Source organism: Phoca vitulina, unplaced genomic scaffold (assembly GCF_004348235.1).
Source record: "Phoca vitulina isolate PV1807 unplaced genomic scaffold, GSC_HSeal_1.0 scaffold4, whole genome shotgun sequence".
Lineage (NCBI taxonomy): Eukaryota > Metazoa > Chordata > Mammalia > Carnivora > Phocidae > Phoca > Phoca vitulina.
The window spans coordinates 8,654,051-8,672,527 of NW_022589707.1; the positions used below are offsets into that span (position 1 = coordinate 8,654,051).

An 18,477-nucleotide genomic window follows, 5' to 3' on the forward strand; every position below is an offset into this window, starting at 1 on the left:
AATACAGTATTTTACATAATATGATTTAAAAGTGCAAGTGCACTTAAATCAGTAAGTATTATAAATAGGGTTGCCAGCATTAGAAAAAAAGGGGAACACAGTTAATAATTCTGTTGGATTTCCTTCGTACATAACGCACTCTTTGGGACCCTGATATAGTGTAACGTTAAATGAAATGCTTAAAATAGTCATTGTTGTCTTGTTCCTAAACTCGTCTAAAAACTTTCAATATTCCAGTTATGATGTTATCTAGTCCTTTTTATAGACAATCTTTATCAGGTTTAGGAAATTTCCTTTATTCCTCATTTGCTAAGATCTTCTATCATGGGTGCATACACACTTTTTTTTTACAGAATCTCTATTGAAATCATCATGTATTTTCCCTTTATTCTTTTAATATGAATTACATGAATGATTTTCAAATGTTAAATGAACTCTGTATACCTAAAACAAAGCCAACTTGGTTGCAATTATATCGTCCAAAAATCACAATACTACTGGATTTGGTTTCCTACTTTATTTCTTAGAATTTTCACATTCATTTCATGGGTGAGACTAGTCTGTCGACAATTTTCTATTTTTATTCCCCAAAAAACAAGTTGGAGAGAATTCATTCTTTTATCATTCTCTGGACAAGGCTATATGTATTTAAAGGTGTTCTTTTTACTGCACCTATGTTGTTGATTCATCAATTAAGTCATCTGGGTCTGTAGTTTTCTTTGTGAGAAAGTTATAAATTATGGATTTACATTAAAGGACTATTCTGATTTTCTAGCTTATCTTGTGTTAATTTGGTTAAGTTTTATTTTCTAAGAATTATCCTCTTTCAAGTAAAAATTTTCAAATCTATTGACAGATAACCTTTTCGTAATTTTAAATGCCTTTAGAGATGTGTTCATGCCCCCTTTTTGCTCCTAGCATCGGTTGGGTGGGCCTGCTCTCAGTCACTCGTAAAGGAATTTGTCAATTTACTAGTCTTTTGAATGATTTGATTTTTGACTTTACTTCATTAATGTCTGTACTTATCCTTATTATGTCCTTTCCTCCCATTTACTTTAGGTTTAATATATTCATTTTTCTAATTTGAGGTAACTGTTTAGTGCATTTACTTTTTATCCTTACTATCTACTATATACACTTCATGATATCTATTTTCCTCTCATCATGGCCTTAACAATATATTTAGGATATTATTTCCACTATCATTCAGATAAAAATATTTTCTGATATCCATTGGGATTTGTTCTTTGATGCTTTATTTACATTTATTTCTAACTGCTTATTTTGAAATAATTTCTGAGTTAAATCTGCAATGGTACAGAGATCTACACCTTTACACAGCTTAGTTTTTCAAAAATTGACTCATCATAACTCTTTAACACCTTAATAATCAGTATGCATTTTCTAAACACAGGGTATTGTTACGCAACTACAGTATAATAATTAAATGTAAGAAAATGGACACCAAGATAATACTCTTCCTACTCTACACATCATATTCTAGTTACATCATTTGTTTCAGTCATGTCCTGTAAATCACTTTTCCCCTTCTAGTCCAGGCTGCAGTATGGGACCATGCATTGCTGCATTTAGCTTTTGTATGAATTTCATTTCTTCACTTTCAAATTTTTGGAGAATTTTCTCATATATTATTATCTTCTAGATTTAATTGCATTGAGTTTATGTTAGACTTTGTATGATTTTAACCCTCTGAAATTTAAGACTGCCAATTAAATTTTTTCTTTTGATGTTTGAAAAGAATGTGTATTATTAGGTGCAGTGTTCCTTAATGTCCACACAGTCTTTGCTAATTAGGTTATTTGAATCTTACTGAAATATCCTGATTTTTAATCTGCTTGTTTTGTCAATTATTGAAAAAAGTATGTTAAAATTTCCCACTCCATGGATTTGTCTATTTGTTCTAAGTTCTGTCATTTTTTGTTATATATTTTAAGCCTATGGGCATATATATATTTAGAACTGTTATATCTTTTAAATGGAGGCCTTCTAAGTGTCCTTTGTCTCAAACAAGTCACTTTGATATAACAGCTTGCCTTTGCTTAGTGTTTATGTAGCGCATCTTCTCCTAATATTCTTTCCATATACTTAGGTTTCAGTTGTTGTTCTTATAAAACCAGTAAATAGCAGATTTTCTATTCTCTTTCTTATCCAGGATGAAATCTTTTAATTTGGAACATTTTACCCATTTACACTTATTATAATTACAAATATACTTATAGATTTACCAACTTACCCAGTCCTTATTAAATCCCATCTGTTGTCTTTTTTTGGCCTATGTTCAGACTGATTAATTACTCCACTTCCCCTCTCTGTTAACTCTGATAATCACAGACACTTTTACTATTCTTTTAGTGACTACTCTAGGCATTACAAAATACAGATCTGGACTCACCATCTAATATTAATTTGTACTTTTTTACCCTTTTGAGTCTTAGAACACGAATTCCATATCCTCCTAACATGTCTGTTGTGTAATACACAAAACACACACACGACACACACCAATAAAACATTTTTGTTACCTATGTCAACATTTATCCAGATTTACTCATCCTTAACCTTTTTAATTGCTCTTCATTCCACCATGCATTAACAACCATTTCTCTTTTGCCTAAGGTATACTTTAGTGAGGTTTTACTGGGGATTTATTATCCTAGTTTATTTTGTCTGAAAATGTCTTTCATTAATCTTCATTTTAAAAAATGTTCATGGAGTATAAAATTTTAGTTTTGTAATTATTTTCTTTTTGTACCTTAAAAAATTTCTTTTTATCCTGCTGGGGATTTATGGGGCTTCCTTAACATGGGCTAGACATCTTTCTTCAGTATTACCACATTCTAAGCCATTATATTCTGTCCTTAAATGTTGCTTCCTTCCCGTTCCCTCCCCCTTCTCTCTTCTTGGGCCCCAGTTACACCTTGTATTACTACTACTTCTACTTTCATCCTTCTATTTACCATGCTTCATTCTGGGTATTTTCTTACTTTTCTTCTAGTTCATTAATTCTCACTTCCTGCTATGTCAAATCTGTTACAGCCACTAATGAGTTATTTTCAGTTATGGCAATTTTCAATTCTGGATTTTCCATCTCATTCTTTTTTATAGTTTTCAGTTCTCTACCCAAATTTTCCATTTTGTCTCTTATCTTCAGTATAGAAAGATGTAGCCCTAAGGGTCTTTTTATATTATTTGTTGTATCTGCTAGATTTTGTTCACATTGTTCAATCTCCTAGAATACTCGATTACTTCTAATTATGTGTTGGACAATTTTGCAAAATTCATTACTGAATAAATCTAAGGCAGAAGATGATGTTTTCTCTCTTCAGGAAGGATTTACATTTGATTCTACCAGGGCACCAGCAGTATGATATCAATTTACTGTCTTTGGGTACTGAAAAAATTTGATGCTGAGGCTTCAGTCCCAGTCAGGAACTATTTAGTATAGTAGCTAGTTCATCTTTACTGTAATAGTGTAGACTTTCAGGATTCCAAATCAAGGCAAGGAGAAGCCTTCCACCCCTGTAATCCCTGAACTCCAATTCCTATCTTCCCAGCCCTGTGGCCTATCAGAAGTGTTCCCCAATCTCCTGGTCAATGCCTCAAAGGGGAAAAAAGCTCTTATCATTCTCTGTTCCCACTCCAACCTGATCTAGTAATTTTTTACTAATAAGCTCTAAAAATTTTTTATCAATGACTTCTATATTTTGTCCAGGTTTTCTAGTTATTCTCACTGGTATGGTTTGGTCTAAATTGCCTAGTCTGCCATTATTGGAACCCTAGACCAATTTTTCTTTCTTTTTTTTTTTTAGTTTTTATTTAAATTCCAGTTAGTTAACATACAGTAAATAATATTAGTTTCAGGTGTACAATTTAGTGATTCAACACTTACATACAACATCCAGTGCTCATCACAAAAAGTGCACACCTTAATCCCCATCACCTATTTAATCCATCCCCCCACCCACCTCTCCTCTGATAACCAGCAGTTTGTGAGCCTAGACCATTTTAAGCAATTTTATTTGTATCAATCAGAATCTTACTGTTTTATTTATTTATTTATTTATTTATTTATTTATTTATTTATTTTTAAAGATTTTATTTATTTATTCATTAGAGACAGAGAGAGAGAAGCAGAGGGAGAAGCAGGCTCCCAAGGAGCAGGGAGCCCGATGCGGGACTCGATCCCAGGACCCTGAGATCATGACCTGAGCCGAAGGCAGACGCTTAACCATCTGAGCCACCCAGGCGCCCCTATTTATTTTTTTAAAGATTTTATTTATTTATTTGACAGAGACACAGTGAGAGAGGGAACACAAGCAGGGGGAGTGGGAGAGGGAGAAGCAGGCTTCCTGCCGAGCAGGGAGCCTGATGAGGGGCTCAATCCCAGGACCCTGGGACCATGACCTGAGCCGAAGGCAGATGCTTAACGACTGAGCCACCCAGGTGCCCCCAGAATCTTACTATTTTAAATAAATCAGTGGTTGCCGACTCAAATGCCTATGGGAGGTCAGATTTAAAAATAAGCTTTGGTAGGAACTATAATGAATTGGGAAAGGCATGCCTCGTTCTACAGAACACTAAAATGAATTCCACCCAAATGCTGACATGCAAGTGTATGGGGCCCAAAGCCATAATAGGTTCCATTTTCTCAAAAACCCAAAGATCTAAATTTTTTTTCTTATTGTAAAATCTCCTCATTTTACAAACAACAATTTGGCAACAAATTACATTTATTTTCAAATAGTGTGTAGGTCAGTGGTTCTCAACTCAGGGTGATTTTGTTCTGTAGGGCATTTGGCAACATCTGGAGACATTTTTGTTTGTCACAATTGGGAGGATGTTACTGGAATCTAGTGAATACAGGTCAAAGATGCAGCTAAACACCATACAATGAACCAGAAATGCCCCCACAACAACTATTAATAGCACCTAAGTTGAAAAATCCTGGAACAAGCCAACATACTGCTGGCCAAACAAAACTTTTTTGCTGACTGCCATTTGGCTGGGGTGCCAGCAGTCCTCTATTCCTCATAAAGCTTATTATAAATATAAGTATATAATCAAAGATGCCAGTACCTATGCTCTTTATGCTCTAGTAACTGGCAGTCCCGGCATGTCAGTTTATCACATGTTTCACAGTAAAGCTTCAGCTGCTCCTTCTTATGAAAAGGACAAAACACTGGTCGCTGACTGGTCACACCAACTGCCTCTGTAGAAACAATGGGAGGCAAAAAGAAGAAAATTAATGTAACTGAATACTACATAATTATTATTAATTTAAATTCGAATCTACTGAGATATAAAATAGCTATAAACAGTTTCTGACACTATCACTACTACTAGGCTTTATATATATTAAAATAGCACCATACGGTGACAGATGGTAGCTATGCTTGTGGTCAGCACAGCATAATATATAGACTTGTCAAATCACTATGTTGTACATCTGAAACTTATGTAACATTGTGTGTCAACTATATTTCAATTAAAAAAAAGAAATAAAATATTAAGTATTCTCAGCATTTTAGAAGGAAAAGATAAATAAGCTTTTCTTCCCAGAAATTCAAATTAACTCAGGAGAAAAAGAAAGTATACAGTTAAAAATATGCTTTATGAAATTAAAAAGTCTTAAGAAAATAGCCCAGGTAAGTGAGTGTGAATCAACTGGATGTTTTCTACTCCAAATATGGCAGGAGATAGTTTTAAATGGAATTCAGAAAATCTAATAAAAATGTATTAACAGTGTGATCGAAAAGTTATTTTCCCACTTCTGTAAAAATCCTTACCCATTAACACAGAAATAATCATAAAGTTTTCACTATATACCATAGTCCTCCATGTAACTTCTTTTTAATTTTCTTTCTTTTTAAGAGAGAGCACACAAGTGGGGGTGGGGGCAGAGGGAGAGGGAGAGAGCAGGACAGGGGTCTGGATCTCACAACCCTGAGACCACAACCCGAGCTGAAATCAAGAGTCCATGCTTAACTTAAGCCACCCAGGTGCCCCAACCATATAACTTTTTTTTTTTAGTTTTTTAATTATTAAAATATAATGTATTATTTGTTTCAGGGGTACAGGTCTGTGATTCTTCATCAGTCTTACAAATACACAGCACTCACCACAACACATAATCTCCCCAATGTCCATCACCCGGCCACCCCGTCCCCCCACCCCTCTCCACTCCAGCAACCCTCAGTTTGTTTCCTGAGATTAAGAGTCTCTTATGGGGGTGCCTGGGTGGCTCAGTTGTTAAGCGTCTGATTTCGGCTCAGGTCATGATCCCGGGGTCCTGGGATCAAGCCATGCATCAGGCTCCCTGCTCCGTGGGAAGCTTGCTTCTCCCTCTCCCACTCCCCCTGCTTGTGTTCCCTCTCTCGCTGTGTCTCTCTCTGTCAAATAAATAAAATTCTTAAAAAAAAAAAAAAAGAAAGAAAAAAGAGTCTCTTATGGTTTGTCTCCCTCTCTGGTTTCTTCTTGTTTCATTTTTTCCTCTCTTCCCCTGTGATCCTCTGCCTTGTTTCTCAAATTCCACATATCAGTGAGATCATACGATAATTGTATTTCTCTGATTGACTTATTTCGCTTAGCATAATACCCTCTAATTCCATCCATGTTATTGCAAATGGTAAGATTTCAATTTTTTGATGGCTGCATAATATTCCATTGTATACCTATACCACATCTACTTTATCCCTTCATCTGTCGATGGACATCTGGGCTTTTTCTGTAGTTTGGCTATTGTGGACATTGCTGCTATAAACACTGGGGTCCAGCCATTTAACTTCTTAATAGTTACCCAGAGTGACAATAAAACTGAGCAATGCTTATGTTATAACGTTAAATAAAAAAAAAAAAAGAATACAAATAAATATAATTATTGATTAAACAGTAAACATCAGTTATGTCACTAATAATCAAAGGTAAAATCCAAACATTTCAGAAATAATTCCACTTCCAGCAATACCCACTATTAATAACCTGTTATGTGTTCATCTGGTTGTTTTTCTATGTATATAACTACATACATTAGTAGGTACTTTCTTTTATAAAATTTAAAAAAACGGCATTACACACACTATCTTATAAGATTTCTTTACTTAAGAACTCTTAGATACCTTTATTTTGTTTTAGTTTGAGAGAGAGAGAGACAGAGCGCGCGCACACATGCATGTGTGCGCTCACACATTGGAGCAGGGGGAGGGGCAGAGGGAATGAGAGAATCTCAAGCCCACTCCACGCTGAGTGTGGAGCCAGACGTGGGGCTCACAACCCTCAGATCATGACCTGAGACCCAAAATCAAGAGTTGGATGCTTCACTGACTGAGCCAGCCAGGTGCCCCTCTTAGATACCTTTCTGGGTTAGTAAATATATCAATTTATTTATTAACTGCACAGTATTTCATCAAATGAATATAACCCCTGCAGTGGACGTTTGAATGTTTCTCATTTTTCAATATTGTATGATAAATAAACATATGAAATGTATAAGTCATTGAATGTTTCCACAGATAAATTCCTACTAGAATTGTTGGGTCAAAGGGTGATTTATACAAATATAAGTACATGATCCTCCAAAAAAAAAATTGTACCAATTTGTACTCTTACCAGTGTAGAGTGGCTATTACCTACATTACTAACAGCATTTTGTCAGTATTTTTAATCTTTGCCAATCTTATAAAAAAAAAGATTTCACTACCTTTGGACATATTTCTTGAATAACTGAGATAGAACAACTTTTCACATTCATCAACCATTTGTATTTCTCTTAAGAACTGTCTGTTCATAACCTCTGCCATTTTTCCATCTCTTACCAATTTGTAGACACATTTGATAATACTGCTTGCCGAAGATTTTAGAAATATTTTCTCCAGTCTGACTTGGTTTATGGTATTTTTCCAAGTAGATCCTTAACATATTTTATAGAAAAATTAATCTGTTTTTATTTTTTGTGGCTTTAGTTTTAGAGAACCTCTTCTAGAAAGGCTTTTTCCTAATTATAAAAATGTTTACTTTTTTTCTTATAAGTGAAATTTTATGGTTTCTCTTTTAAATATAAATTTTGTATTTATCTGACGTTTCATATACAGTTGACCCTTGAACACCATGGGTTTTAAGTGCACGGGTCCACTTACACGTGATTTTTCTTGATAAATACAGTACAGTTACTGTAAACGTATTTTTTCTTCCTTATGGCTTTCTTAACATTTTCTTTTCTCTAGCTTACTTTGTAAGAACACAGTATACAATACACACACACACACTCCTACACACACTTCCTACAAAATGTGTAAATGTGTTCTGGGGCACCTGAATGGCTCAGTTGATTAAGCATCTGACTTCAAATCAGATCATGATCTCAGAGTCCTGGGATCCAGCCCTGAGTTGAGCTCCCTGCTCAGCGGAGAGTCTGCTTGTCCCTCTGCCCTTCTCCCCACTTATGCATGCATGCGCGTGTATGCATACTTGCACGCTCTCTCCCTCCCAAATAAATAATTTTTTTTTAAAAAAAAGTGTGTAATTGACTGTTACCAGTAAGGCTGCTGGTCAATAGTAGGCTATTAGTAGTAGTTAAGTTGTTAAGTATTGGGGAGTCAAAGGTTTACATGGATTTTCGACTGCGCAGGGGTCAGCACCCCTCAAGCCTCATGTTATTCAAGGCTCAGTTGTACTATCAATATTTACAAAATCTTACATGTATGCCAGCACACAGAATGAGTTCACAGACTCACATTTTCTGATCATAATAAAACTATGAAGTTGAAACAGGAAACAAAAAAATCCAAGTAATGGGAACATTTTCCTTTTTCCTTTTAATGAATTCTTGGGTTCATAATAACCACACTGTTAAGCAACTTGCTTTTTGCATTTAATATACATCATGGCCTTCTTTCCATATCATTATTTATAATCTACCGAACCAGAAAATAACAAATGCAAAAATTTGTATATCTTCAACTGCATGGTCATAAATGCAGAATAGATTTTTTTTTTCTCTAATTAAGTAGGTTCCAACGTGGGGCTTGAACTCATGATCCTGAGATCAAGAGCTGCATGCTCTACTCACTGAACCAGCCAGGTGCCCCCATATATGCAGAATATTTAAAAAATAGTAGAAATCTAAGTGGGAGATTATATCAAGCTTTAAACACTTATTAATTCTACAAAAGATAAAAATAAGTATCAAGTATTTATGTCAAATAAGTTAGTAATAGAACTTTAAAATCAGGGTAAGCTGGAGAAATTAAAGATAAAAATAATGAACTAAAATATATAAAGGATAATTAGATAAATAAATTTCAGAGCCATTTCTGTGGATAAAAACAAAAAGATAACCTACTATCTAGTCAGATCAAAAAGCAGGCAAAAGGGAGGGATGGGGTGGCTGGGTGATAGACATTGGGGAGGGTATGTGCTATGGTGAACACTGTGAATTGTGCAAGACTGTTGAATCACAGATCTGTACCTCTGAAACAAATAATGCAATATATGTTAAGAAAAAAAAAAGCAGGCAAAAATGCATAAAACTCATACGGAAGAAGGAAAATAACTAGAGAAAATTAGCAATATAGTAAAAGACTATTAAAAGCACAACACATCAAGACCAAATGCAATTAATTCTAGCAATGCAACAATGGCTTAGTATTAGTAATGTGAATATCTTCACAGCTTCCCTGTACCCTTCTCCTTGATGTGCGTGTCATGTAGGCATCACAGTAGATAGAGTGACCATACATCTTTAATTGGCTTAGGACATTCTGGGTTTGTCCCTGCTCTTCAACAGTAACTATAGAGCTTCTGATTTAGGTAATTAGAACATCATATCACCCATTTATAGACTTCCTTTACTTACTGAAGAATTTAGATCCTGACTTGGTCATCCTCCTAGTCTTCAGTGTCACCATCACTCTGGATGATTTAGAAATCCACATAGATTACCACATAAAAACAAGGCTCTCAGACTTTCTATCTCCAGAGACCTATACTCCATTTTAGCTCCTCACATCATGGTCCCACCCTAGACTTTTGATTGTCCATAACTGTTCCATTTCTACAATCATAAATTCAAACATCCACCCTAATAATTTCTACTTTCTAACCTTCTAATTCTTAGTTAACTACTCTTACTGTGCCTCAAAGATCTCTAGGTTCCTAACAATTTCTTTCACTCTATCAACTGACACTATCAACTTCATTTCCTTTATACAGTTAAAAAAAAAAAATCCTTCATTTAGTAAATGCCATGATTTGTACCTCTCATTCTACTGAACTTCTGCAACACCTATGCAGCTAAACTCCAACCCTAAATAAGTTCAATTCTTCTCTATACCCACATGCATACTGCTGAGGCCTGAAGGAGGAAGTTTTATTTTTTATTTATTTTTTAAAAAGATTTTGTTTATTTATTCATGAGAGACAGAGAGAGGCAGAGGCAGAGAGAGAAGCAGGCTCCCCTCGTAGCAGGGAGCCGGATGTGGGACACGATCCCAGGGCCCCAGGATCACGACCTGAGCGGAAGGCAGATGCTTAACGGACTAAGCCACCCAGGCGCTCCCCGATGGAGGAAATTTTAAGGCCTATACATCAAATGTAACCTGGATGCTACCAAACAATCTGTTTCTGAAGCTGGAACTCTCTTTTACCGGAGTTATTTCAAGTATCCCACACATTCTTGATCTTTTCATCTTATATTTCTCTGCTCAATTTTTCAATAGATAACTGAACCACCAAAAAAGAGAACTCTTTCGGGCACTATCTATTCAATTTATCTGAATCTGTACCTGGCCTCTTCTCTTTTGTCTTTTCCTCATTAGTGTCCTCAGAAATTATATCTTCTTTTCCCGTGTCACCAGACTCCTAGCCTCATCTCTGATTCCTTCTCCTGAATCTTACTCTCCAGCTACATTCAACTGTCTCCCTCTGGAAATCTGGGTGTGTACTTCAGTTTTCCCTACCCCTCTCCTTCCTGTGATGAACTTCTATTCCTCCTTCAAGCCCCAGATTTGGCCTCCAACCTAAATCCCCAAATCTGAGTTTGGTGCTTCTTTCATGTGTTCTCATAGAACTTAGGAGGACAAACTATGATTGCTAATTTGTTTGTGGTCTTCATCATACTTATAACTTCTGTGGGGCAAAAGTATCTGTTTGATTCATTTACATCTCCAATGCTTAGCAAAGTTCCTGGAATATTGAATAGACATACAAACACTGGTTGACTTGGATTAAAAGCAAAAAATTATTTTTAAACAAAAATATATTAATGAGCCATAAAAACAAATGAAGTTTGATAAATGCTACAACATGGATAAACCCTGAAAATAGTGATAAGTGAAATAAGCCAGATACCAAAGGACAAAGCTATAGGATTCCACTTGCAGAAATAAGCAAATTTGTAGAGACAGTAGATTAGAAGTTCACAGGGGCAGAGAAAAGAGGGGAATAAGCATTATTATTTATTGGGTATTGTTTCTTTCTGGGATGATGAAAAAACTTTGGAAACAATGGTGATGGCTGCATAACACTGTGAATGCCATTAATGCACCATACACTAATGAACTGAATGTAATGTAATACACAGTGTACCTTAATGAACTGTACACTTAAAACTGGTTTAAATGGCAAGTTGTAAGTTACATATATTTTACTACAATAAAAGAATACATTAGTAAACTTTACATTATAAGCAATACAATAAAAACTGAGAAGCCGTAAATTACATAAAAAGCAGAGCTTCTTTAGTTATCTACCTATCAAATATCATGAACCAGGTTTATCACAACAATATCAGAGGGGAAAGAGTTATAAAACTTTTGTTAAGCCCACCTCTTGTCAACACCTTAGAAATAAGAGAACTGATGAGAGAACATAAGTTTAAAAAGCAACTTTTTTTTTTCATTTGCTATATATTTACACCAAATTAAAGCATTTACAGGAAGTGGGGGCGCAGGGGTTGGGAGTATGAATATAAGGCAGAAATATTCTGTATCTATTCATATTTAACATTTTTAAGTATTCAAATTTCAATTACAATACAGACCTCCTTATATTAAAAAACAAGAGTGTATTTAATGCTTAAAAGTGTATTAAAACAAAGTTAGTACAGGAAGAGAGAAAAGAGTGGGAAAGATAGAGACAAAAAGAGATTAAAACCAATTTATTACCTGGAGATACTTCCTCCTTCTGTCTCACAGTGTGGTCTTTTGTGAACTTCACTCTTTGATGAGCTCTGATGCATGTCTTACAGAGCCACTCAACACATTCTACACAAAACCCATTAGCTTCTGCATTGTCCTCACAGCTTGTACACACCTAATAAGAGAAACATGTCACAGCAAGTTTTAAGAAAAATGCAAAGGTGGTCAAACAACTAGTCATATAAAATTCATATACCAATCATACTTGCCTCTATCAGTTATCTTAACAGTGTTTGTAAATTTAAACTGACATGTTTTAAATTATAAACATATGAAATTGAAATACGGCATTGTCCTTCATTCAATATATCAAATACTCCAGGCACTATGCTAAGTGCTGAGGATATAACAATGTGGAAAAGCAAACATGGTTCCTGCCCTTACGATACCGAGTCTCATAGATGGGAGTGTGCGTTCATATCCCCATTCCCCACTTATTAGCTAGGTAGTTCTTGGGCAGGTTACTTAGAACGCTCATCTTTAAAGTGAGGTTAGTAACAGATTTTATTGAGTAGTGCTGAGATTAAATGTGAGGCACACAAACATTACTGAAAGAATCACACCAATATGTAATTACAAACTGAGAAGTGCCATAAAGGAAAAGTATGAGAAGCTATAAAAGCATATGACAGGGGAAACTGATCTCATTTTAGTGGGGTTGGAGTGTTGGAGAAAGCGAGAGATTACCCAGGCAAGGCTTTCTCTAAGGAGATCATATTAACACTAAGATATGAAAGTTGAGTCATCAATTACTGATGAAAAGACTTCTAGGCAGACAGAACAGCATGTACAAAAGCCTCTGGCAAGAAGAGTACAGCAGGCTCAAAGAACTGACAGAAAGTGTGACTGAAGTGCAGAGATCAAGGGAAGACTGGCAAGAGAAGAAGCTAGGGGCAAGGCAGGCAGAGGGGCCAGATCAAGCATGATCACATGGCAATTTTGGTCCTTGTCTGAAGAAGTCTTCTAAAAGCTTTTAAGTAAGTGACATGGCCAGACTTGCAATTTTAAAAATCACTGCCACTGTAATATAGAGAACAGATTATAAAGGCGCAAGTGCTTTCTGCAGAGACAAGTAAGAGGCTTTTTCAGTGGTTTAGGTGGAATTGGGAATGAATGAGGAAGACTGATGGCAAAACTGGTTCAGAGGATGCACTGGATATGGGAGATGAAGAAGGGACAGCTCCTTTGTTTCCAGCTTCTGTAACTGTGTAGAGGGTGGCACTATTCTCTGAGAAAAGATATTAAAGTTACATGTAAGTAGTCCTCATGTTACCTTTTGTGGCTGGGGAAAAAAAAATTCCCCTCAGTTAGTGCTTTACGTTAGCCAAATTCCAAATACCTGGATAACATTTTCATTAATGTTTCAAACCTGCCTTTTCTCAGCTCTTATCATCTTTAACCTTTCTAACATTATTGCCTCCTACTTCCTAGAAATCATTTGGGTTCCTTGATGCCTCCAGCTCCTCTTATCTCCCCGACTGCCCTCTGGATCCTACCCCCCCCCTCCAATTCTGTACATTTTTTGTTAGATCTGGGGACTGTCTCATCCACACTCCCTTAGCTTCAGCTATCCTGTCTTTAAGGATGTCACCCAAAATTTAATCTCCACGCTGTAAGAAAGAATGAGGGATCTATAGTATATGAAGTAAAACAAAAAAAGCAAAGTGGAAAAGCAAATCATGCTACTGCTCTTCTAAGAAAGATGGGGATGGGTGAAATAACATTTGCTAATATTTTAAAAATAGCAGAGGGCGCCTGGGTGGCTCAGTTGGTTAAGCGACTGCCTTCGGCTCAGGTCACGATCCTGGAGACATCGGGCATCCCTGCTCAGCAGGGAGTCTGCTTCTCCCTCTGACCCTCCCCCCTCTCATGTGCTCTCTCTCTCTCATTCTCTCTCTCAAATAAATAAATAAAATCTTTAAAAAAAAAATAAAAATAAAAATAAAAATAACATAAAATTACTTAAAATTATATATAAAATATTTTAAATGGAAGAATAAAGGAAATTAAATGGTTACCTATAGGGTAGAGAAGAAATAAGGTACATGGGTAGATTAAACAGCCATAGTTTGAGTTCTCTCAATACACTGTGTTTTATAGATTTTACTTTATGAATGTTTTATATGTAGTCCTAAAAATTACAAAAATTAAATCCCTAAAAAACAAAAGCAAATGAAACAAATGAATCTGCCTATCAAGCGGGTGGCTTGACTGTTCAGAGAATTATTTATTTCAAGTAACTTTAAATATTACAGTGTATGTTAACTAACTGGAATTTAAATAAAAACTTGAAAAAAATTATGATTTGACTATCTCCAGTGCATACATGCAGTAACTGCTGTCTTCCTTGCTTTCTATTTTGACAGAAACAGCTCTACAATTTCTACTTTCAGGCCCAACTCTGTTCTTCCATACTCTTACTCTGAAAACCGTATTTATGCTTTATGAGCTGGTTCCACATTAGATTCTAACAACAGATGGTGCTGGAGGGAGACTGCAATGCCAGAGGAAGAAGGTACTTCATCATCTTAGCTGTCTTGCTATTTGCTTGCATTTTCTGTGAACATCATGCCAATCAATGCTACTTCACTCCAGCACAGGCACTTCATTTCCAGAGCAGCACTGAGCTCTAGTCTGCAGTTTTTCCAATCCTCATGGAACCAGCTTTGGAGGTATTGCCACCACAGGCCTCCTGCCCCTGAGGTCCGCAATCCCAAGGCCAAGCGCTCAGACACCAACATGGGGCACGCAGCACTGCCTCTTCGTATGTCTGAACTGATGTTCCACAAGACCCTTCCTCTAATTTTGACTAATTCCAACCTTTTCTCTTTGTTCTCTGAGCTGCTTCTTTATACTTGCTATCTCTATGATACTTTAAATATTTTTTACTTATCCTTTCAGTAAACAAGTTTGTATCTAGTTAACAATTCTTAATTTTAAGAATTAAGATGGCTCCTGATTGAACCAAAACCGATACAATATACCCTATAATGTAGATATATTTGGAGAAAATAAATAATTATGTCAACGTAATTGAGTACCAAGATTTCCAATGTCAGATAAGTGAGATAAACATAAAATCAAAAAAGTAAAACCTACAAATCTAAATTGGACTTATAAATATCAATATATACTTGTGGTATATTTGCTTTTTCCTTCCTAGGCAGTTGCTGCTTGTGTATTTTCAACAATTAGGCACCCATTACCTCACATGGAAGCACATTTTATCTTTGGAGAGTGCACCATTGAGCCAAATGAAATCTATTTCTCTTCTTAAAGTCTTCTAGTTACAGGAATCTTAGATGTTATATCCTCCCTCAGTAACTTCTCATGAGCGTCAAATCAGGCTGTCAGTTTGCTTAGGGGTGGAATACATTCACATTTAGTAATCACAGACTTTATTCCCTCTGCTGAATTTGAATTTTCAGCAGATCCACCACTCTCCTGATAATTGAGCAGTCTTCTCGGTGCTGTTCAAATGACAGTCAGGGCAGGGAAGGGAAATGGGGAGCGTTCTGTGATCCTCAGCAGGGTCAAGGTAGAACGTCAAAGACTGGTTGCACTGGAGATGATCCTGGTTATCTTATGGGACAGCCCAGAAGGCATGGCTACAACCCTAATTTCTCACATACTCTGTAGGACACCAGGTCAAACTATTAATCTGTTCTGTGGAAATATAACAGCAACAAAAACATGACAATTGGACATTTGGTATTATATAGAACAAATATCTATACACTGAATTTTTATGCTAGCAGCTGGTGGTTTTTGCACTAGGGGGATGCAGTTTCAGGTTTTTTTGGTGTAGAGAATAGCCACTTGCTGTCTGAGCTCCTGGGGTCATTTCTCACATTTTTGCTACAGAAATTTGTTCACTTGGTAAATACACTTTGACCACCAATACTAAAGTTGGTTGCTTTTCTGTTAAAAATTTGCACCCATTACTTTTCTAAAATCTTAGACTTCTTAAAAACACTAGTTTCCTTACTGAGGTTGACAGTTTTCTATCACCTAATACTTACTTTGTATTCTGTTTATCCCTTTCCCTTAATAAAGATTTCAGAGACTCTACTGTAGTTCCTTAAAATTCCATGTGTTTGAGGTTGATGAGCTGCTTAATAAAAAAAATGCCTTAGAGAGGATCCTTGTCTGTGCCCCAAGAGACACTATGTGGCCTAAATTCAAGACCAAGCCAGGTAGACTTGTTTATTCTTTTTTATTCAAGTGTAATTAACATAGTGTTATATTAGTCTTAGGTGTACAATTTTATGATTCAAAAATTTTATACATCACGCAGTGTTCAACACGATAAATGTAGTCATTTTCTTTTTTCAATAAAAAGTGTTTGCTAAATCATTCTCCTGCAAGGCCTAGACAGATGACCAACCCAATGGTGATTAGTATCCCCAGCACCCATACTGGTCTCCAGATACCATTTCCGACTAAAAGGAACCAAAGCCTCTAACAATATGTCAAAACAGAAAGCAGGGGAGACAGCACTGAGTACTGTGATTTTATCAGCATGACTCAGGAATCAATGTGAGGCTCCTGTTGCCAAGATGGCACAAGTGGAGCATCACTAACAACTACTAGAACATATTTTATGTTAAAAACCCACGAATTCATAATGACATACAAACACACCACTCATTAGTCAACCTCTGAAGAATGCTAAGAAACTAAGTTACTCTCTAAAAATGAGCAACTAAAGGAAAAGAATCCAGTGTTTAACCTACCTTTCCTTTATAACCAAAGAATAAATGAAGGAAGCCTTCGGTTTCTCTTCCAGTTAAGAAATACAGGGGCATGACAGAATGAGAAGGTCATAGTTTTCCAAGGCCGTAATATAATACGGGATCATGGCAGCGATCATTAATGGCCACTGACATCAGGAAAAAGAAAGACAACCAAACTCCTGTGCCTCCTGACTGAAGTACACACAGACATACGGATGAAAGTATTCTCATACCCCCCCACCCAGTGGAACCTGAAATTAAATCAGCCTCCACATTTTTACTGCCAGTGTACACAAAATACAGGAGACAGAAAAGTATGTTAAATGACTTTATGAAGATGGTCAGCAAAAGGCAGAATAAGGCTTACTATATAGGATTAACACCCAGTTTATCTAACAAATATATTAAAAAGGGCGGAAAAAGAAAGCCACTGAAGTGAAGGGGTAATTTGAGATTAATTAAAAGATAGGGTTGAGACAAATCAACCAAATGCACTGTGTAGGCCTTACTGGATCCTTACAGAAACAAACCACTGTTTTAAAAAAAGAACCACAACAATTAGCGACATTATCACTGAATGTTTGATGATATTAAGGAATTACTGTAAATTTCTTTTATATGTTAAATTAATATGGTGGTTACGTTTATAAAAAAATTATTTTTCCCTAGAAATATTGAAAGGTTTATGGATTAGATGATATAATGCCTGGGAATAACTTCAACATAATATAGTGTGTGTATGTGGGGGAGTGTCAGGTTAAACATAAAATGAGTTCGTGACTACTAAGCTAGGTAATGTGTACATGGGAGTCTGTTATGTGAAACTGTCCCTTCTCTTGGTAATGCTTAAAATTATCTGTAACAAAAAGTTTTTAAAACTTTATCTTCGGCTATAAACTATCCTCAGAGCTCCAGTTTGATCACAGATGACATTACCTTAGTCTTACAGGCAAATTCAGTCACATTCAAAACCAATTCTCTATCTACTTCCCTGCCCTCTTTCTCTCTGTGAAAAGTACCTACCATCCTGGTAGTGGGGTCCCTTTCACCTCCACATCCAATCAGGTATATCAAGTCCTATGTGGACTGTAACTTCTCCCCTTCCCTTCCTTATTGGTACTAGGCTAGTTCAGCTCTCATTACCTCTTGCCTAGTGCTTCCTTCATCCCACATTATCACCTCTCCTGTCTTCATTCCCAAAATATCCCTTCAAGTACCCTACTCCTGAACCAGGTTTAACAACCTCCCTAGCCTCACTTACCTAAAATGAAGATGTCAATTTGGACTATCTTTAGTTTAATTGATTATAACTTCTTCCGATTATTTTGTGACAAAACAGAGTAGATAAACTTAGTAAAACTAATTGATTATACAGAGGCATAAAGCAGCCTCTTAAATTTGTCCTTTAGATTAGAATCCCTTCAATACTCATCTCTTATCACCATCAATTCATATAGGATCATAACTCCACCCTGTTGATTTTTTATGCTGCTTTGCTTTTGAGTTTTCTGGATTGAGCATTCACATGC

At 36.0% G+C, this 18,477-nt stretch overlaps 1 protein-coding gene across 2 annotated transcripts in view; it reads right to left on the reverse strand.

Annotated features, from left to right (window-relative positions):
* The window catches only part of TRIM24 (tripartite motif containing 24), a 113,697-nt gene that overhangs the window by 44,251 nt on the left and 50,969 nt on the right, over positions 1 to 18,477 (reverse strand). For both annotated transcript variants that reach the window (XM_032401484.1, XM_032401485.1), the window contains exons 3-4: positions 12,180 to 12,327; positions 5,098 to 5,230 (exon numbers count right to left, since the gene is read on the reverse strand). In XM_032401484.1, the coding sequence (XP_032257375.1) occupies positions 5,098 to 5,230; positions 12,180 to 12,327 (281 nt within the window). The remainder of the gene's footprint in view (positions 1 to 5,097; positions 5,231 to 12,179; positions 12,328 to 18,477) is intronic.